At 30.5% G+C, this 23,002-nt stretch overlaps 1 protein-coding gene across 2 annotated transcripts in view; it reads left to right on the top strand.

The window, feature by feature from the left end:
- The window catches only part of LOC129235106 (protein transport protein Sec24A-like), a 57,584-nt gene that overhangs the window by 19,123 nt on the left and 15,459 nt on the right, over nucleotides 1-23,002 (top strand). For both annotated transcript variants that reach the window (XM_054868792.1, XM_054868791.1), the window contains 11 exons: nucleotides 567-796; nucleotides 5,222-5,503; nucleotides 6,399-6,505; nucleotides 6,623-6,725; nucleotides 7,937-8,063; nucleotides 8,417-8,526; nucleotides 9,449-9,515; nucleotides 11,064-11,228; nucleotides 12,396-12,451; nucleotides 17,697-17,798; nucleotides 17,884-17,985. In XM_054868792.1, coding sequence (XP_054724767.1) covers nucleotides 567-796; nucleotides 5,222-5,503; nucleotides 6,399-6,505; nucleotides 6,623-6,725; nucleotides 7,937-8,063; nucleotides 8,417-8,526; nucleotides 9,449-9,515; nucleotides 11,064-11,228; nucleotides 12,396-12,451; nucleotides 17,697-17,798; nucleotides 17,884-17,985 — 1,451 coding nt within the window. The remainder of the gene's footprint in view (nucleotides 1-566; nucleotides 797-5,221; nucleotides 5,504-6,398; nucleotides 6,506-6,622; nucleotides 6,726-7,936; nucleotides 8,064-8,416; nucleotides 8,527-9,448; nucleotides 9,516-11,063; nucleotides 11,229-12,395; nucleotides 12,452-17,696; nucleotides 17,799-17,883; nucleotides 17,986-23,002) is intronic.

Below are 23,002 nucleotides of genomic sequence, written 5' to 3'. Positions count from 1 at the left end.
ACTTCCTAAATTTGCAGATAATTTTGATGTTTTTAAACCACTTCCTTCATTGAGGGTCATCTGTTGCTCTCCCATTTTGTAGTTCTTCCAGTTAATTCTCATTAAGAAGCAAATATAATGTAAAAAAAAAAAACATGCTAGGATTGAATTGTGGCACTGCACTGGCATATAACTTTATATGTTTGCTGTTGGCGGCTACACAGGACTTGAGGCACGTTTTTTCCCGAAAACTTTTAAGACATTGTTTGAATTTGTATGCACATACAGGTAAATTGTACAAAGTTTTCTTTTTATTATGTGAAAGATAAAATTTAATTGTTTATTTGAAAAAAATACATAAAAATGTTAATTAGCAAGTGAAAAAGCATTTCATAACACTAAATTTTTTCAAAGCATGTTGAGGTCTATAAAATTGGGCTCTATCATATTTTAAATAGTTTTTCCTTTTGCTTTTATTCTTTCTATGCTACATTGAAAATTATTGCAGAATGTGAATGTTGATAATTGTGGTAGTATGCATGTTTTAAGTATTTGTTTTTATTTAAATAATTTCTAATTTCTAATAGGTCCATCAAATTCTTCTATGAATTTGCAAAACATGGGTTTAAATCCAAACCCTGGTCTTTGCCCTCCTAATTACAGAAGCTCTGATAGTGGGCCTCCAGTATCATCAAATATGTCAACAGTATATTCTGGGACGAATATGTCCCCTAACAGTTCCCCTGCAAGTTCACAGTCTGGAGCAGGCATGGCACCTTCACAGACTGGTCCTGTAAGGCCAAGATATCCACAGCAAGTACGTTGATGTTAATATATAGCTTCAATGTCTATTTTTGCATATTCTTAACTCTTATTACCAGGTTTATGCTCTTTGCTTTCCATGCTCTTATTTTGCTGATTTTGAGTAATTGTTAAAAATGGGGTGTTCCTTTTTTAAACTTTCAAAGTTGAAATGTTACTAATGAATTATAATTAATATTCAACTTAAACATACTATGGCAACAAAAGTTATTGTTAACATTAAAGGATTTAGTGAAAATTTTCATGAATCCTTAAAGTATTTTGTAGTGACTTTGTTTAGAAGTATTAAAGCAAAATTGGTGAGTAAATTATATTGAAGATTTTTCGGAATGAACATGCAGGTAACTGTTAAGGACTTTTTGGTAAATATCCCAAGATATTTGGAATGTTTGTAAATCAATCTTCTAAAATCGTTTGGCTTTGAAAAATACCATTGCTATTTAAAATCATCAATCCGCATTATCAAAGAAAGGTTCAAATCATCAGCATTATCAAAGAAAGGTTCATCATTTTTGTTAATTTTTCTGATGTAGTCAATGAGAAATAGTTGTCATGTGTAAGTACTCAAAGGAAATGTTGAGTACCACATACCAGAGCCTGATTACTGCATGGACATGTGGGATACATGCCCTTGGTTGGATGGGGGGCTCAGAATGTAAAATTTAATCAAAAGCTTGCTCTGTTTATTTAAAAAAGTTAAAAATCTGTATTAAAAAAAAAAAAGATGGTGCATTGATCACAGGGAAATAATTTTTCTAAATCAGCAGTAAAAAAAAATCTAGTTTTTGTTTAAATGTTATGTTTTGCTGCTGTTTGTCTAGATAAATGCATAAAATTTTCATAATTTAATTTTGTAAAGTTTTCTTTAATTTTGTCCTTACAGTTAAAATAATCTAGGAAGAGTTCACCTGCTGAAATGCTTATCCCCTAAGGCCCATGTGGTCATTATTGACCTGTTCTTGAGCTATACAGTAATCCATCGTTCAGTGGTGGCTCGTGCCTTGAAAAAGTGAGGAGGACAGATCATGGGTCACTCGCCCCCCCCCCCCAGTTTTTGAATTGTTTAAAAAAAATTTAAAATTTTTAAAATTATTTTTTTGTGTTAAATTAATGAAATTAAATTTTTTTTAATCGCTGGACAAGCTACAAAATACTTAAACTAATATAAGTAAGATAAATAAATACCTTTGTGCTGAACAGTAAAGTAAGAAAAACGTTAAAAAAAAGCATTAAAAATTGCTGTAATTGGCAAATTTGTCCTTTTTTTAACGTTGTTTTTCTTACTTTAATATAAGTAAATCACGAAGAATATTAATCTCATGTTTATGTCCATGATTGCCAGCAGGGTGGTGCACTTTCACTCCCTGACTTTCACAAATAAAATTTATTTAATCAAATAGGGAAAAGCTACAAAATACATCATGAAAATTTTTAATCTCACTTTCATGTCCAGTACGCTTTCCGGAGCTGCAGTACGCCTCCCTTGCAGCACCGGTAAGGGGCTGCAAAAGAAGCACTTTCACCCCCTGGCTTTTCAAAATAAATAAATAAATTTTAAAAAAGCAATATTAATCGAATATTTTTAGTAGTACTATTATTTTTAATCTTGAATAACAAAAAATTTGAATGAGTAAAATTAATTTTATTTTAAGCCAGACCAAATTACAAAAGTGCAAAAATATTGTGACCAGAGAAATATGTAAAAATTATAAATTAATTAACTTTATCAAGTATTTGCTTTAAAATAAATAAAATAAAAATAGATAAGCAAATTTAAAAAAAAAAAAAAAAAACTAAAAATAAATAAATTAAAAAAACTAGTAAAAAAATTCTTAGTGATTTACATGCTGGTGTACCCATCTGCATGTGAACCTGGCGGAACTTATGGGCCAAATTCAGAATTTTTATGCAGACAAAGAAAAAAAAAATCAAACTTTTTATTTTCTTCAAATTATTGATAACTTGTCACATTTTCTGTAAAACTACATAAACAGTAATTTAAAATAAGTAATAATTTCTGTGTAACAATGGGAAGACATGTTTTGAATAAAAAAATAATCTTGTAATGATAAATGCACACATGTACATCCTACAACACAACACACAACAGTGGTGCCGTGGTTGTAGGACCATATTTGGTTACATTAGGGACAGCAACCTTTCGAAGTTAAAAATGCAATTTTAAGCGATTTTTGAACACAGTTTTAAGCAATAATGTAAGGTATTCAGAGACTTTCCCTGGAAATTTTGCGAAATTGAAGAAATGAAAGTTGAGATTTTCTGTAGTGTTTTTTGGCGAAAGGGGGGGGGGGGAGAGGAGGATTCGAAGAGAGACTCTTTTATTTTTAGACAGACTTATGAAAAAAAGGAAGAAAAAGGATGGGGAGGGGGGGGGGGGTAACTAGCTGACAAATTAACCGTAACTATTGAAAATTTTTAATTCCAAGATTTCATTTTGAAAGAAATTAAGATTTACCTTGACATCAATATTTTTTTTCGAATTAAAATCTCTTTTGCCCTATTGTGTTTCTCAGATACGTTTTGGTTTTACAGACAAGTTTAGCAACTAAATTAAAAATGTGAAGAAATAAAAACTTTTAAGGTATATTCCAGATAAATAAATAAACAAAATCTACAAATAATGACTCTAAAAATCGTCATTGTAGTATGCTAATTACTTCAAGACAAAGAGCCAAGAAATTAACAAACGGTCTTATCTTGTGCAAATGAAGGCTCCTTCCTTTATTGTATGTTGTTTATTTTACATAGCATGAATTGTGTAACGAGAACATTCAAGCTATGTAAAATAAACAACATACAGGCAGGGTATCGGTCTCATCAAATCCTGCTGTAAATATTGAGGTTCAATGCTTTGATGTTGAGGAAAAAAAAGAAAAGAAACCAGATAAAATCCAGGGAGTGTAGGAAAAAAAATACGGTACATTTCATTTTTTTTTAAAAATTTCTAGTACATACGCACAAAAAAGGAAAATAAATAAAAAGTTATAAATTATTGTCTGAAAAAAGTGAGGGGGCCCGGACCTCCTCTGGCCCCGCCCACGAGCCGCCACTGCTGTCGTTATATCACGCTTTTCGGGGACAAAGAATATAAATAAATAGAAAAGCGCAATATAAACAAAGTCATTAAAAATAGTTATCCATCCAACATACAAGTAAATTAACATTTGTTCTTTTCGGCATAGTTTTCAAATGGTTTCGATGTAATTCAGAAATGTACTATCACACATATTAAAATTTAAACAAGATTGAAGTTTAAGCAAATTTTCAAAATCAGAAAGGTAAAAACATCAAATGGTGAATGAAGATGATCTTTCTTAGCTACGGCAAGATAAGAGTGAGCATTCCAATGAACTCTTCCCTATTATTCCCAGTAGACTTTCTAATCTCTTCGATTTGCTGTAGAAAGGATGTAAAAGTAACCATATTGTTTCCAAAAAACTTTTTCGCCCGTCCAGGTCATGCAATTCTCTATTTGCGTGCCCAAGCACAAATCTTTTCTGTACTAAAAGGTAGTCAGAGAAGGACATATGTTTTATTCTTCTTGGGCCAGTATGACACTTGCCTGCTGTCTTTCACTCATGTCGTTAGTATTAATACAAAAAAAAAAAAAAAAAAATGTTTTCAAACTATATCTTAAACTAAAAATTCTGTGGGTATGTATATTTGGATGACAGGAATTGCCACTGCTTTTCCAGCAAATCCAGGAGAACAGAAGCATCTTCATTTTGCTCATTGACAAAATCAAGAAGAAGAAGACCTTTTCTGAGTAATACCATGTGTTTTCATGAATGGTTTCAAACTTAAGTAAGGTTTCTTTCAGGCTTTAATATTTCGGGAGACAGAAGAAAAGAGCGATATATCTGAATGAGCGACATAACAAGGGGCTACTGTATTTGGTTACCTTTTTCACAATTGATTAAGGTTTTCTTTCACATGTATCGGGTTATTTAACTTAACAGTTATAAGAAAGAAAGTAGTTCAAAAACTAGTTTTGAACTTTTAGTTTGTATGATCTAATTAGTTTTTTAACTACTTCTAGATTCATTTGGAACAAAACCTTTACAATATTTTTTAAAATTTCATGAAATTTTTGTAAAAGTATGAATTTTGTTTCAAGCCCCCCCCCCACACACAAAAAAAAATAAGTCCTTGTTTTCTTGTATTTTGAATTGCTTTGTTAAATATTGCAACTATATTTTGCTAAAAATTTGGTTATTAGATTATTTATTTCTGCTGTGACTGATACAAAAGCTTAACAATACAACTGTTTGTAGCCTCGATTGCTTTAAAATCTACTCCTATAAATAATCTTTTTTTTAAATTTATTTTTTTTCATAGGTTCTTAAAAATATTTTTGTGTTGCATTTTTAATTTTAATATTTTTTTCTAAAATTTGCAGGTTGGCTATAACCAAATGCCTTCTCAATATACTAGTCCAGTGGTTAATCAGCCTGGTGTTATGCAGCCGCCACCAAATTCTAGGTTCAATAAATCACCTCGGTCTCCGTATCAGCAACAGCAGCAGCAGCAACAACAGTATCAACACCAACCACCACAGCAGCAATCACCATATCAAAGTGGTATGCCAGAAGGTCCTGTTGGTGGAGTTTCTGGATATGATCCTCAGTTGCATGCGAAAATGGCTGGCATGAGTGTAACTGGCAGTTTTTCTCGGCTTTGGGTAATTTTAATTTTTTGAATTTTTGGGGTACATTTTAAAATTACAGATCTTTAGTAAGTAAAATTCATTGCATACACCTCTTTAAGATTATTTTGATACTTCAATCACTGTTGTCAGAATTTGAATCTTTGTTCTACAAAAATAACACTGCACAGTAAAAAAAAAAAAAAAAACCCTCTTAAAATGTATCTGACACCATTCTTGCTTATTCTTATGTAAAATGACCCCCTGATTCTCGATATGAACCCTCCCATCACCCCCCCCCCCTTTTTGATGGTTGCGCCCCCTAATTGTAATTTTGTAATAAAACATCATTCAAAATAGAATTTCTTGTGTTTTTAATTAAATTACCCATGTGTAATTAAACTTTAACAGTTAACTTTGAATTAATATGGTTAAAAGTTATTTTTATGGTTCAAAGTTAATGATAGGGGTACTTGGGTTTGAAAAGCTTGGCCTTTGATGTAGTGGCATTGAATAAAATAATGAATTACAATAAAATTGATGCAGCTTAGAAAGTATTTTTAAAATGAGATATTGAAGGGATAAGAAAGTTAATACCAAATATAAATGACAGTACTGTAAAATTTAATTCACTAAAATCTTGCTAAAAGTTGGAGAAATGCTAATTTGTGGATGTTGAATTCCAGATATTGTGGTTGTTGAGCAAAAAATCCTACTATTTATCAAAGCATATGCTTGCATTTTTTCCATTGGTTGCAAGTGCTGAATGTACAAATTATTCTATGCATACATAGTCATTGGATTTCTTTTCCTACATGTAAATATGTATTTAAATGCTGTAATTTCAAAGTGGTTTTGTAAAGAAAAATTCAAAATAGTATCTGGCAAAAGTTAGCAATTGCACTTAGATTTAAGAGGCTAAATTTTTTAGGGTAATGACAATATAAATCTTCTTCAAGACCGCAATATCCTTCCTGCAATGCCTTTAGAAGCACCAAAACCAGTTCTTGCACCAGAAAGACCAAACTGCAGCCCTGAGTAAGTTTTTTCCCCTTTCTTTTCTTGAAAAGAGTGATGTAAACCAATTATAGTATTTTATTACAAAACTTCATTAAAGTACAACTAAAGAAATTTTTTGTACATTTAAAATTGCAGGGTATTTAGGTGCACGTTAACGAAAGTACCAGATACTAGTTCTCTTCTACAAAAGTCCAGATTACCATTTGGAGTTCTGATACATCCATTCAGAGATAATGATGTAAGTGATGCTTATTTTGTTTTTATTGTAGTTGTAACAAAAGTTATTGCTTAAAAAAAAGTTATCTAAAAGTTATTGCTGCAAAAGTGACTTTTAAGTAAATTGCTGAAAAAAAAATGTTTTCCTTTAAAACATTAGAAAGTTTTGAGAATTTTAGAACTTAACCAATATATTATGATACTTGTGTTATAGTGTATTGTTAATACTTATTTGTATTTATGTTTTTCAAATACAATAGACCCTTGTTTTACGCAGGGGTTATGTTCCACGGAAATGCCGCATAAATCAAAACCGCGTAAATTGAGACTTAATACTAGTGTTAAAATAGGGGTTAGGTTCCCTAAATGAAAAATATACTGCATGCTAGTGATAGATAAATATATATCATAAGTTTAATGTGTACTTATATCGATACGTATATGCTCAACAGTGTAAAGAACACATAAATTTACTTAGTCTTGATAAAAAGGAGCTGTTTATGATAGTATTTTGGCAGTCATTAAGAATTTTCCGCTGTAGTTCTTTGCAGAACATTGACGCATTCATGGTATCTCGCGACACTTCTAATGGAGAGATCATCTTTCACTAACAAATCAGAAAAATCATTAGCATTGTCAAGAAATTGCTCAAAATTTTCACTGTGAACGTTTTCAGATGTGTGTCATTGATGTCTAGATGCTCGTTGATTTTGTCCTCCTCTGTCACTCCTAAAAGCTCTTCTTCCAGTGTGTTCTGAATTTGTGAGTTTAATTTTACTTCGGGTAAGAGCTCTGAAGCAATCACATGAAATGTCTCTAGTGGTCCAAGCTCGCTTATTAGCACGCCAAAATGCAGTTTATTACATGTAATATGCAATCTCAGGAGTTTGGATTTTTAAAGAGGGGAAAATTCTATCTCTTTTCATTGCTGCATCCACCTAGAATCGAAACTCCTCTGCGTGAAATAAAATGAAGGTGTCAAATCTTAAACTGCATATAACCGAAACCGCGTAAAACAAGGGTCTACTGTAAATACATAATGTATAAATATTAATTTTTTTTTCTATTTATTGGTTTTGTTTTTTCCTGGACAAAAATTAAATATCTTTTAGATAGGACTCATATTTAGCAATTGATTTTGATGTTTAAATGATTTAATGAAGAATAAAAAAACTTGCTTGAATTATACTGTGAAATTTTCTACATAAACATATGCTTTTCTATTTATTATAGGTTTTACCTGTCATACAATGTAATACAATTGTACGATGTAGGAACTGTAGAACATACATCAATCCATTTGTCTCATTTATTGATCAAAGGAGGTGGAAGTGTAATCTGTGCTTTAGAGTTAATGATTGTAAGTGATATAACTTTCCTTCTGCTTGAATGCAGTAAAAATGTTTAGTTCAAATTGTCAGTCTTTTATTTAAATTAAAAGCGAGGAATGCATATGTGTATACATTTATATATGTTTGAAGCTTACGAATAGTAAACTGTAATTACTTGAATATTATTAATTATTATTATTATTGTTTTTGGTTTAGTCCATCAGTGCGATTTTCATTTTGTGTTTGTTTATATTGTTATTTATTTTGGTTAAAATCCTTTTTAGCCTAAACTATTTTCTATTCTAAGGTTACTTTAAGCTAAAACAACTGTTTCTACATTTTAATTTTGTTAGTACTGATATTCATTTTTTTTTTACAACAGTGCCTGAAGAATTTCTTTATGATCCAACCACAAGAGCCTATGGCGATCCATCCCGTAGACCTGAAATTAGGAATGCAACTATTGAATTCATAGCTCCATCCGATTATATGGTAACAAATTTTTGTCGCAATTTTTCACAATTGTGTTGCTTTTTGTTAAAATTAATGTTCCTTAGTAGTTATTGCTTCATGAAATGTCTTCTATTAACCAACAGATATGATGATAGTCTTAAAGATAATGAGACTCATAATGTCACTTAAAGGTTCAAATCTCATAACACCCAGCGCAAATCGTAACAGCATAGAGAAGCTGTTCATGGCAATTATGCTCTACAGGAAAGTGCACTTGAAGCTGCCAGTATATGACACCACAGTTTCAAAATTATATAACTAAGAGGGCAATTAAGGCATATTAAGCTGTGCAGGGATCATTAACAATATTATAAAATCTTACTAACACTGTAATATACATTTAGTTCAAGTGTAAAAAGTATTTCTGGTTACCTATAGGGAAATTCTTTTTGTTTAAATACCATCCTGAAGTTAATCAAATGCAAAACTTACAATACATAAGAATAGCAAAAATATTTCATTTGTCTCGTAGACCGTACCAAGTTGAGTATCTTTATGGAAGTTGATGTGAAAGTTTTATGTGTTTCATGTTATTGAATTTTCATTTATACCATTATTACTCTGTTTAGTGCTGCATGTAATGTAAAGATGTGTCAGTTTTTGAAATTGTTTATTTAAACAACTTCACAATACTTCAACATGTAACTTTGAACTTTTAAATACAACCATTAATTTCATTGCAATTGGGCCTAATGAGTTGTGGTTGAAAGAAGCTGTTACTTAACTTATAGCTATCTCTTTAATGAACCAATATAAAGTTGAAAGTATTTTTTTTTTTTTTTTTTTAAGTTTTCATATACAAATTTTGATATCCAGACTAATTGAAATTTGAATTTCTGTGTTTGATTACAAGATTAGATCAAAAGCTGTCATTAACTAATTGTTTTCCTCCAATTTTCAGCTCAGGCCTCCCCAGCCTGCAGTTTATTTGTTCATATTAGATGTTTCACATGTTGCAGTTGAAACAGGTTTGTCTTTTTATTACTTAATCTTCTCCATAAACCAAACATTTTTCAGTTTTTTTTAATTTTAAAATATTTTTATTGTGAATTTATAATATCCAAAAAAAGCTGCCACTATGAATGATTTATTAAATTCATTTTCTCACTTTGCTTAGCAACATATTATTAACAACAATAACTAAAACCGTATTGATCTGGGACGAGTGGAAAAAGATTATTTGCTTTACTTTAATTAAATTTTTGATGGAAAATTTCATAAACAGCAATATTTCTTCTTTGTATGCTTACTGTACATATGGAGCTCACAATAATCATAAGGGCAGTAAAATGTTTTGTGTATAGCATGTTCGGTTAAGCTATACAGGTATTGTTTGCTTAATCGAATCAGCCTATTATTAGGACCAAAATGGCCCCATCCCAATGTGGTCTTATTAACCGGAGTCGACTGTATTGACAAACAGAAAAAAAAAAAAAAAAAAAAGCAAGTACAGTTAAACAGCTGAAGTTATATTTTCAGTTTTTAAAAATTAGTAGGATCTGACTCACTATTTAATTAAGGATGAAAATTTCCCCATTTTCATTATGTGGCATTTCTACATAATCTTCACATTTTCTCTATTAAAGTACAAAATAATTTTTTCCTTTGTATGAATAAAATGCAACTCTGAAATTTAACTACAAAATAGTTTGTGTTTTACTAGAATATTTAATTATTTATTCTTTTACGCCATAATTTCATAGCATTTCTTCTAACTTTTTACTTTTGATTACAATTGCTAACTTAATTCCAATTGGGTCTGATAAGTTTAGGTTGAGGACAGCTGTTGCTTACCATAGATGTCTTAAATTGCATCTTTAAAAAATAACTCTGAAAATAAAAATTTGTTTTTCTTCCATAGTTTTCTACACTGAATAGTTGAAATTTCATTTATTATTTTTGAAAGAGTAGTTTAAAAGTTGTCATATAGCTTTTTGTTTTTTACCTTAAGTTTCAAGAATGAAAAGAAATAACATTCTTTCATAAAAAATAAATTAGTGAAATAGTCTTGTATTGTGTTGCAAAAATAGTTGTTGGAAAATTGTGTATTTTTTGAGAATCTGGAGCTATAAACATGTTTTCCGAAATTTCCAAAAAATAATTTTTACATTCCAAGAAGAAAGAGCAAATGAACATCCATAAGATAACACAGCTTTAAGATAATTTATGCTTATGTGACTGACATGACTCAAGTATTAAAATAACTTTTAATGTTTTTTTTTTTAATTGTTTTGCTGGCATCTTTTAAAATTAAAACATGGCAAAAAAAAAAAGGAAAAAAAAAATCCAATACCATTTCAAAACTTTGTTTGTGGGTGTTTTCTTAAAGAAGTGGCATTTTTTTTTGTGTGGCAAACCTTTCTAGTTATTGGTAGTTCTAGTTATGGGAAGTTCTCATATCATTCTCATTGGACCCAATAAAAACTTCCAGATTAAGGAACATTCGAATTGTAAGGCATAGAGGTATCGGGAGTTGGTTATAATACTATGAAATTAATTTTCATCTCTTTTTTCAGGATATCTTCATACATTTTGCAAAATTTTACTAGACAGTATAGATGAATTGCCTGGGGATTCCCGAACACGTGTCGGATTTATGACCTTTGATGGAAGCATTCATTTCTATAATTTAGGTGAAGGTTTAAATCAACCACACATGTTGGTTGTTTCTGATATTGAAGGTATGTTTGCTGGAATTTTAAATAATATCATTTACATAACTCAAATGTGAATACAGTTAAACCCCCTTATAATCGAAGTAGTAAATGTCTGAAAAAAAGTTTGATGTATGGAAATTTCAATGTATAGAAGAGATCTTCACTTTGTCGTAATTACTTCCAAAACGTTAAAGTGAATTTTTTATGTTACTGTTTCTAATTCACGTGTGAATCACATTATATGAAAGCTAAGAATTAAAAAGAATTCACAAGGAAAAAATATTGAGTACTGGGAACTTTTTGAAGAACAATTTATCTAAGCAGTGGTTACATTGATCAGGGTTGTATTCCAAGAAAAAAAAAAGAAATATAAATTAATAATAATAATAATAAAAACATTTGAATTTCTTTTTGAACAACCAGTTTTGAAAAAGTTTAGTAAAGAAATGTTCCTGTTTATTCAATGCACTAAAAACTGCATCTATCAATTTTCCCTTTAACCCCTCTTTTTTCATTTATATTTTTTTCTAAGCAAATATGTATACGTTTTTCACAATCCTACCATTATAATTTGAAATTTTGAATCAAATATGTACATAACAGCTAGAGTTCAAAACTAATGGGTATGTGTAATAAACTCATTCATCAGTCTCTTGTTTTAAGCAAAAGTGATTTCAATTTAACAAAGGAAAAATCTGTCTAAAATTAACACAGCATATTTGCTTGTACTAAGCATATGAAACTTTAATATAAAAATGATTTTACAACTGATTAATTGGCTATGATTGGCTGATAAGATAATCAACAATGTGGCAAATTACCGATTACTGCCAATTAATTAGTGCATCACTATTTTTAACCATTAAAAGTTAAGATTAAGTTTTCCTATTGTCTTTTTTCTAAAAGAATTCATGTTGCTCTTACTGTAGAGACAAACTGAAAACCTGTTAGGAGCCCTGAAATTGATTTTTTCAATAATCAGCACAAAAAAAATTTATCAGGAAAATCGGGGCAACTATGCAGTCTCTATTTTAATGTACAGATTTTTTCTATATATATAGAGTTTTTCTATGAAATGGGCATAGGATATTCTAAAAGTTTGATATACAGAAAATTTCAATATGTTTGATTTTATTTGTAGATTTTTTTATGTAACTTTTTTGAAAAGTTTATAAATTTTTATTTTTATAGATGTATTTCTTCCATCTCCAGACAACTTGTTGGTGAACCTTCATGAAAGCAGAGCTGTAAGTTTTTTTGGAATTACTGATATTTTTTTATATCATGGAGTTCAATATTTTATCAAGAATGAGAGAACTGGAGATATATGACTTAAAATTGAGTGGCTAGTTTTATCTTGTTATTGCAAAGCAAATGATAAAACTGAATGGGCAGATGATGACATGGATGCATGATGCATACTACAATGCTGTTTGTCCTGCTGGATTCTAGAAATGTATCAATTGTGCTGCTTGATTTCATAGTCTATGTAACGAAAATCGGTGTGTCAAGGCCAAATAGCTTTCTCACTCCACTTTTTCCCTTTCTGGTCGTCATGGTCATTGCACTATGAACCTTTCCCCCCATGTTGCTTCATGGAGGAAAATTCATTGTGCGGCTCATTTCTGTATACGCCGTAGACTTACTTATGGGGGAGGGGGGCAGTAGTCTTGCATACAGGGTTAAGTTCAGACTCGGCATAAACGGTCTAGCTCAGACTCGGCATCACTTCAAATTGTAGGTTCACTCTTATCAAAGCTGAATTTGATGCTGCTTAAATAATTGCTTTAGATTGTAAAAATGATGTTATATGAACACTTAACTCATATCAAAACAATTTTGGACACAAATATATTGTTTGTTTTATAATTAATAAAATATTTTTCTAGTTTGACTTAAGATTTTGGCTTGCTGTGGAAGAGTAGAAAACAAATTTGCTGGAAATAGGAGGGCAAGTACACGTGATCAGTAATTTCCACAGTGCTTACTGTTGGGATTTTCATGAAATTTTTGTCTCATTTTTAACAAACGAGGACGTTTCATGAAAAAACTTAAATAACAAAAAATTTCTGAAATCAGAAAGAAAAAAAAAGTTTGACATATAGCTCCAACTTATGTGCTTTTTCATCAAAACTTGAAATTTTTTAAATTGATGCTAAAGCTGAAGTTTTAATTATTTTTAAGGCATTTAAGGCAGTTTTTAAGCTTTGTATTTTGGAAACAGTATTTCTCATCATGGATTTACATTTAAAGAAGGACTTTGAATAGGGCGTTTTTAAATTTTTTCAATAAAATATGTAAAATCATCTTCAGAACCATTGTTTTCTTACTTAAATATTTTTTAGACATCTATGTATATCTAAGTTTATTGGTAATATTTTTAGACATCTACATATATCTAGGTTTATTAGTAAATCCATAGTGAATTATAAGACCTTTTTTTTTTCAAAAACAAAAGACATTAGGATCTTTTTTAAATTGAAAACTGGTATTTGTATCCATTATAAAAAGTTTTGAAAATTTTTCAATGTAATTTTTGATTCAGAAGTTGAACCCTTTTTTTTTTGGAAAACAATGTGTATGAATGACAAGGAAAAAGGTCCAAAATATTGTTATGATTGACTGAAAGTGGGTTCGAGATTGACGGGTTGTCAACCGCTGGTCTATACAGTCGGATCCCAATTTAACGAATTCATTGGGACCGAAACTTTCATATGTTAAATCGGGGTTATTCGTAATATCAGGGTGCTTAAAAAAATTAAAAAACGGCACTTTATCTAAAAACCCTAATAAGCAACTGCTCTAAAATATCCATAACTAGAAAGTGTACTCTTTTTGTTCAGCATTCCGCAGCTTACTACACACTAATTAATTTGACATTTTGTTGTACTGAGCAATAGATTTTGACAATTTTCTTGATATTTGACTTGAAAGAGTATCTCTTTCAACTTTATGGAGATAAGAAAATACTGTGTCATTTACAGCCTACTGCATGTTTTCAGTTTCCATTCCGTGTAAAGCATTGGAAAAAGTAAGTTTTAATGAAAGTTTCAATATCACTTTCTGCTACAGAATGGCTGATGATTGGTTGTCCACTCGCCGTTCAAACATTACTGATTACAAGAAAAGTCGTTTTTTGTTTCACACTAGATGAATTTATCATTTGGAAAACAAAACAATATTTCCTAATTCAAAGTAACAAAAATTTTTTTATCCCGGCTGTTAAAATAGTATGTTAATTCGTGGTTTATCATTCTGTGAATAGGGGTTTTTGCATTTATTTTAGTCGGGGGGAAAAAGAAAAATTTCTTAAAATGCGAAATTCGTTAAATCGGGGTCCGACTGTATTATATGTACCATGTAATAAAAATCTACCGTTTTTAACACTACTAGAGGTGTACCTGAATTGGCAAGTTGGTATACAATGATCTTTGGAGAAATTACTTCCTATTTCTTTATTATAATAATATTTTAAACAAGGAGGTAATGTTATTTTTCAGAGTACAGTGAAACCTGTGTATAACAATACTGTCTACAACAATAAACATATCTATAACGATATTTTCCTTGGTACCAGCAAAATATCAGCATAAATCATCATACTGTCTATAACAATATTTTTTTAGGTCCCAACAGTATCGTTGTAGACAGGGGCGGCAAATAGGGGGGTCAAGAGGGGGCGGTTGCACCCCCAAATTTTTCACTAAGAATAATAAAAAAAAAAGGGTAAATTCAATTTAGATAACTTAGAAAATCATTTGCCTGCAATTTCAGAACAGAAAAAACTGATTGAGAATAATGGTTTGCCTTAACTAAAGAAGTAATCTTTTCATATGGATTAAATATTTAAAAATTGTGTAATCTATGTTATGATGGTGCATCTTGTATGAGATGTCCGGACAGTGTTGAGACTGCGCAATTTTGACACGTAAACTCCATATCATTTTACGTAAATTTAATGCTCATATTATAACTTAATGTTTAGCTAGTAAGTGTTCATTGTTTCCCTGTACTTGAAACACATTTTAGCAACTCGATATATTATATTCTTTCATAGAAACTTTTTGAAAAGATATGCTCTTTTTAAAAAACTTCCCATATCAAAAGATACTTTCACATCAACAAATATATCTTCAGGCTCTTTACTTGACAATCTCTGAGTGACACAAATGGTATTCAAGAGTTAAACCTATAAAAGCTCCCTGGAAGAATTACTGGAAAGTGATCTTCTCAATTATAGAAAATCTAATGTTATTTTAATATGTATGACTTTGTTTGAATTTTTGTTTACTTTATATCCTGCAGAGCGTTTTGTGTACAATGCTACACTCTATCATAAAAATTTCAATATCAATTATTGGATTGATAATTGAAACTCTGTAATTTTCGCACTAATGCATACTTGAACCAAGTGTAGAACTTTGTGACAGAACCTTTTATAAGTTTTTATTGTATGCCAATGTAGAAGAGGTGACAAAACCCATATGAAGTTGCAGTCAAATTATTAAATTAATATTTTGAATAAAATAATCAATTTCTCAAGAAATTGAGGCAGGATTTGATGAGATACATTTCTCTTTGGTCTTAAATTCAATATTTTGTAAGTTGGTTATTGAAAACGAAAATGAAAATATTACACTTATACACTAGCGCAGCCAGAAATTCCTTCTGGAGGTTTTTTTTAAATCAAAAATACCTTCTAGGGGTTTTTTTTTTGGTGAAAAATACTTTTTGGAGTGGTTCTTTTGATCAAAAATACCTTCTGGAGGGTATTTTGGTAGGTATATTTTTTGGTTTTTTGTAGGTATATTTTCTAGAGGGTTTTTTTTTTTTTTTTGGATGAAAAATATGTTCTGAAGGGGATTTTTTTTAAAAATCAAACAGCCCTTTCCTATGCACAAACTGCTGCATTAGAATTTGCGTTTATGTTAAAACCAATGTCTCTGGGGGGTGTTTTCACCCCCCCTCGCTGCGTCACAACACTTACAAGAAAAATTCATAGCAAGAGGGAAGAGTAATTGTTTTGTGAATAACGACTATACTTTTTAATGACGCAAAATAAATACTAGCCCATTTTAAAAAGCTTTCTTGGTTATTTCAAAGAAAAATATGAAGGAAGTGTGTTTTTTAACATAACTTTCTTGCTTCCATTGTTTTTGGTCTATTTCAATCTGGTCAGTCATTTTAAAGATGACTTTTGTGTCTCAGGAGGTTAGAGAATTACTTTTGAAGAGAAATGTGGCAAGCAAGACCTTCATCTTTAGCTACACTGGAAATAAAGCAAAACACTATTGAATAAATATAGTTCCAAAATTTTCTGTTCTTCCTGACCCCAAGAATATCAGACTAAAACTTTACTAAAAAATAAAAACTAGTACCGAAATATTTTGCGAGATAACTTGTCACAAAATAAATTTGAAGCTTTGTTCGCAAATATTTTAATTGTTCTCAACAAGCCTAATTATTCTTAACATTAAAACCATTTTATTATTCCTTCGTTAACCAATATTTATTTTATACTGTACTGAGGAAATTCATGCTCAAGAAACTCGACCCCCCAAACGAAATGCTGAAATGCCGCCCCTGGTTGTAGACAGGTTTTACTATATGTGGATAAAATACAGGGTCTTTGATTGCTTTGTAAAGAAGTAGTTTTAGCAGTGAACAATCCTTTATTAAAGTGCAAAAGCTTTAGTGTTGTGAAACAAGTTTGAGTCAATTATGGAGACATAAAAATTTTTTTCTCTTTGGCAAAGTGATTATTTTTATGATTTTTCTACAGTGCCAATGAATATCTTCTGTTCTAAATGGTTATCAGGTTTCCTGGCGAACCTTCTATTATGGTTTTTTGTGCATCATTTCAATTGTGATTTTCTCGTAATGAAAAAAAATATAATACATATAATTCATTTTCATTATACCCTATTCTTATATTGTGCTTTTGAGTACTTGAATAACTTGTTGTAATTTTGAAAAGTCAATTGATTTTTTCGTTACAATGCCTGATTAAATATTGAAAGATGCATTTAAAACCACAAGTTCCCAGAAAGTATTTTTATTTTCAAATAAAAAATTCATAATGTTATTAAATTTACCTTATTTTTTTAAAATAGACTTTATAATCGGATCGATTGACAGAAACCTCAGTTAATCAAAGCTTGGTTAATGGAGGTTATACTGTATATATCATTCACAGTTCATCGTATCAGGGCTTGTGCTGTAGAAGTTATTTTGTAGAAGCCAATCAAATGTGCTCACTTAGCTAGAAGTTTGAATGTAGTTTCTTTTGCATAATGTCAAAGTTTGACACATCAATGCTTTTTGGTGAATTTTTCTGATTGGAATTAATATAACCTTAAGTATATCTAGATAGTTATTTTTCATTTGTTGTTATACTTAATTCTCATTGTATATTGGTATATTTTTTGTAGTAATGCAGTTAGTAATTATGTTTCCTTTGCCAGCTCAATGTTCAGACATTTTATTTTACAGTTAATTTCAGATTTATTAACCGATCTTCCAAAACGATTTGAAAACAATGGCGACATAAACAATTGCCTTGGGGCTGCATTGCAAGCTGCATACAAACTAATGGTGTGTGTTTTTTTTAATTTCATCAATAAAAAATGATTTTCCTTTCAATAAAAATGACTTGTTTTTTCTTAATTTTAAAATTTAGTCCCCAGTTGGCGGTCGAATTACAGTTGTACAAGCATGTTTGCCTAGTTTTGGACCTGGTGCACTGAAGAACCGAGAAGATCCGAACTTAAGAGCTGCTAAGGTAATTGAAAAATCTTTTCAAAAATTTCAAAATTTCTTTTTGAAATTTAGACATGACAATGAAAAATGTAATTTTCAGTGACATTTTGTCATTAAATAATTTTGTTTTTTGGGATGATAAATTATTTTTTTTTTGCTTTCCAATTATTAAAATAAAGCTTAGCATAAGGGTCTCTTTTGAATTTGTAGACTTTTAAGCAGGGTTCGCCGATATCAGGAATGGTCCGCTTTTCCTGCCAAAGTCCGTTTTTAAGGTAAAATCCGCTTTAGACCGTTTAACATTTTGGTCCGTTTTTATATTGTTTTCCCTTAAAAATCTGGTTTTAAAAGTTTTCATTGGGTTAAAAGATACTGTATGCTGATGTAGGTTACGCCCAAACACGCGGCTGTGGCGCCTTTTTTCTATTGAACCAGACTTTCTCGTACTTCGCTTCAGATTGAAATCATTACTCCTTCAACTGCTGCTGCATGGAAATTTGCAAATGGAGAGGTTTTGGGGATTAGTTGTATGACGAATCAAAGCAGGGTGCTACCAATATTTCTCCAGGGTTTGTACGCCCTGGAAAAGTGCTTATTTTTTTAGTGCTTCAAATTGGTAGAAAATCATTGAATCAGTGCAATTTTCTGAACTTGTGTTCGATATGCAACATTGTGAAAAATTGCTTCCTGTGTTTGTGAGCTCAATCTTTTTGCATCTTGTTAATATTTTGACAACATTATTTTAGATTAGCTTATTTTATGTTAATTTTTATAGATAATAAACTCCTTTTTTTCGGAATCATGGCAACATCAAACTTTCTCGGACTTCGGCGAAATTTGCTTGTTGTGTTTGAGATTTCAATCTCTTTGCATCTTGTAAATATTTTCTTATGTTTGGCAATCGAAAATTGTTTTGACATACCCCATCTTTGATTAGCTTATTACATGTTTAATTTCATCAGATAACAAACTACTTTTTGTTTCGGAACCATGGCAACATCGAACTTAATCGGACTTCGCAGAAAATTGCTTGTTGTTGTTTGAGATTTCAATCTTTTTGCATCTTGTAAATATTTTGATATTTTTGGCAATCAGAAGTGATTTTGACATCTATATGGATAATAAACTTTCTTTTTTTTGGAATGATTCCAACCATTCGAGTAAATGCAACATTGCATTTATTTGAACTTGCTTCTTGTGTTTGAGGTTTCAATCTTTTTGCATCTTGTAAATATTTTAATATTTTGGGCAATCAAAAGTTATTTTCACATATGTTATCTTCAACTAGCAAATTTTATGTTTAGTCTAAGTAAATCTATACTAATATTATAAAGAGAGAGAGTGGATTTTTGTACGTTTATATGTTCAAGGTAATCTCCGGAACCATTGCAGCTATTTGAAATTTTTTTTCACACATGAAAAGTGCACTCTTACTGAGTGACATAGGCTATAAATTATGCATATATGTACTTATACGAATTTTCTTAAACAATAGTTGGTCTTCACTACCAGTTTATGTTTCGCACTGTTTTGTTCTTATAAATGTAAAAACAAACCCTATTCTACTGCATTCGCAGTAACAAAATGGCTGAAGGTTCATTGCGTGCTGAATGCTTAGGGATGGAAACACGTGAGAGAAAAAAAATCATGTGTTTAAGGTTATAGAAGGTAACTATGGTAAATGTACGACATTCTAATTACCTTTTGGACATTGCAAAATCATTTAGAGCCACCAAATTTTAGTACTTCAAAGATTATTTGAACGAATTATAACTGAATTTCGTTCTAGGCAAATTAGTTTTTGAATTCAAGTAGTGCAGATAGACAACATTAATCCGTGTTTCTAAAAATTGTAATTTTGCATGCATTTTGGTATATAATTTAAGGTTTTTTATTCATACTGTAATGGAAATGAAAAACATCTGCTTAGGAATTTACTTAGGTACATTTAGTTCTTGAAAAGTTGTTTAGTTTTCTAGAAAATTCTCAACTCAAACAGTAATTGCACGTAAGTACCATTTTCAAAGTTAAGAGTTAAAACAATGAAGAACAAAGAACGATTGATAGGAAAGAAATTCACAACCAGGAAGAACTGAGTTAATATTATTTGGAAAAATATTCTTCGTGGTGACCGTATTTAAGCATTTAAAACGATATAGTTAAATAATATAGCTCACAAATCAATTATCAGAAAATATCAGAAATTTCCAAAAAAAGTGGAGGCATGTGAGAAAAGCAAGTTTTTTGATGAAAACGAGTAAAATTCATCCCGGGAATCAAAATGACTCACCTCTTAGCAGAACATACAATATTCATACTACTAGCAAATTGGAATTTTGTCACTTAAACGATCATTTAAATCATTTTCCAAGGTCCAGCATATTTCTAAAGTCTTTTGACAGTTAAAGGTCTTGCCAAACAATCAATTAGAATGTGCATCACTTAGTTTTATAGAGGAAGACAAACCTTGGAAACTATCATTAATTTGATACATGTAACTTTCTGACTCCACTCCTAAACTCAAATTATTTATAACTATTTTAACTTTTATAACTACTTTTAGATCTTATTGCTTTATGACAAGCATTTAAAAAAAGATCTCTCATATTGCAAGGTGAGCGTCAGCAGAAACACGAAGATTGAGTAAGATTGTCATTCAATGTCAAACGATATAAACCAAAATCAAATTTTTCAAAAAAAAAAAGGGGCAAAATTGTCCGAAACTCAATAGGGGACTTCAGTTTGCCACCACCACAGAGAATCAAAGAAAACAGTTCAATAAAAACAAGATTAGTTCATGAAAACGAGGAACGCAAATTAATGTTTTATGACATACCCAATGGAACTGGAAAACTTAATAAATTCAACACTAGACAAAAATCGATCAACAGACAGACTGGCCTTTGCAATGGTTTTTTATGGAACTGCCGGGACTTCATGTAGTGAATAAAAAAACTGACTATTCCACATTAAAACAACTTTAAATATCTCCTCCAGGAATTCTCCTTCTGTTTCAAAGGAAAAAACTGGCAATTGGGAGAATGCAGGCTCAAATTTACATTCAATGTGTATATCACTTAAGCAGCATTTGCATATTTTTAGGTTTGGGGACTTCAGTAAAGTATTTTCTTTCCTACTAATTTTTATATATACTTGAATACAGTTACAACACCTTGGTGGGAGAACAACTAATGCATACATATGAAGAAATGATTTGGATACTTAGCATACTAATAAATGATTTGGCAATCCTCTAATATTTTTGAACTTGGGCAGTAGCGTAGCCAGAAATTACCTCCTTAGTTGAGTGTTAGATCATAAACCTTCATCTTTATATAAACTACCATGTTAAGTTTAAAAATGTGTGTTAAAACCAAGGGCTCGGGGGGGGGGGGGGCTCCCTCCTGGCCAGTAAACTGTATCTTCTCCCAATATACCAAAGGACAGCCCGGTTATCGCATAATAACCGGGCTGTCTGGTATATTGCATGTTGTAGTTTTGTCTTTGCCCTGGCTTAGGTTCAGCAATTTACTGCTTTATGTCTTTTTGTCTTGCAGTACCTTATATCAAAATGAGTTCTGTTCAAATTGGTTGCATGAAAATTTTTGTAGATGACTATGTGCTAAGTTGTTAACGGTAATAACTATCTAAAAGGTCTTAACCAGGTATGCACTGATTCATCGGTCACTTAGCTGATTATGTATAATCAGCTGATTGATGTATAATCAGCTGATTATGTATAATCAGCCAGGCACCTGTTAATTAGTAGAAAATTTATTTTTCAATTAAAATTACCCTGTAAGATCTTTAGTTACATGCCTGCTTGTCCCCCCCCCCCATCCAAAAAGTTTGTGTAGATAATGTAATTCAATGGACAAAAAGTTCAGTTAAACAGAATATGATAAAAGAATTGTATCTTTAAAAATCATTATTATGCTCAATTAACGAATTATCTTCATGGATTTAGCAGCAGGCAGCTAATTTGCCTTTTGTTGCTTCCCTGAGTTTACCTATGAATGGTCCTCTCAAGGTCCTCTTTTTAAACCTAACTGGTCCTCTTTAGACCCCTTTTTGATTGAAAGAGGTCCTCTTTTACCCTTTTCTATGGCTAAAATGTGTTGGGAGCCCTGCGATATATATCACGATTTATATCTGATATTTATTTTTAAAATATCATGATATTTTACTATTTTCAATATTGATTTTTTCTACTGCTGTATTTTCAATATTAAAATTGTATTTAGTAATATTTTTCATTCATTATTAAGAAAACCCGAAAAGTCATGCACAATATTTTTATGATGTATTAATACATCATTAATACAGCAAAGTAATGTAATATTTCTTTTTTATTTTACTCATTTTTATTATTAGTAATGTAACAATTGTAAATCATATTAAAAGTAATTAAATGTTAAACATTAGTCAGGAAAAAAAAAAAACGTCTTACGACTGTGCACCAAATAAAAAAATGCATATTTTTTATTTCTGAATCACATAACTGTAAACGTAGCTAACAGAAGAAAACTGAATAAAACAGCTAATGCTAAATCAACTTATTGACAAAAATGTAAAATGAAATATTAATTGTAAGTAATGAGAGAAACTTTAATTTTAAATCCTCATATTGTAATAATAGTGTAAGAAGATAAAGAGTGATTTAAAGATGCATTTACTATTTGAAGACTTAAGTTTGTGTTGATTGAAAATATCAGATATATATCAAAATATCTGATATATATCAAAGGATCGGATATTTTCGAAAGTATTATGATATTTTCGAACCCTGCTATTTAGCCTTTCAACAACTTCTGTATTGATTTTATCAACTTTGCATGAAAATTATTTGAAAGTTTTTTGAGGGTAATAACACAGGCCTGCTTTTGAAAAAAACAAAAGTTTTTGCTGATCTTTATACTATTGGTGTGCTAATTTCGAAAATCTCCTCCATTTTTCTCCATCACTTTACAATTTTTAGGAAAAATTAATTTTTATATTTGATGAAATCCAACACCAAAAATAATATTTTTGAACAATTT

This window comes from Uloborus diversus, chromosome 2 (assembly GCF_026930045.1).
Source record: "Uloborus diversus isolate 005 chromosome 2, Udiv.v.3.1, whole genome shotgun sequence".
Classification (NCBI taxonomy): domain Eukaryota; kingdom Metazoa; phylum Arthropoda; class Arachnida; order Araneae; family Uloboridae; genus Uloborus; species Uloborus diversus.
This window is presented reverse-complemented; position numbering and strand designations above follow the sequence as displayed.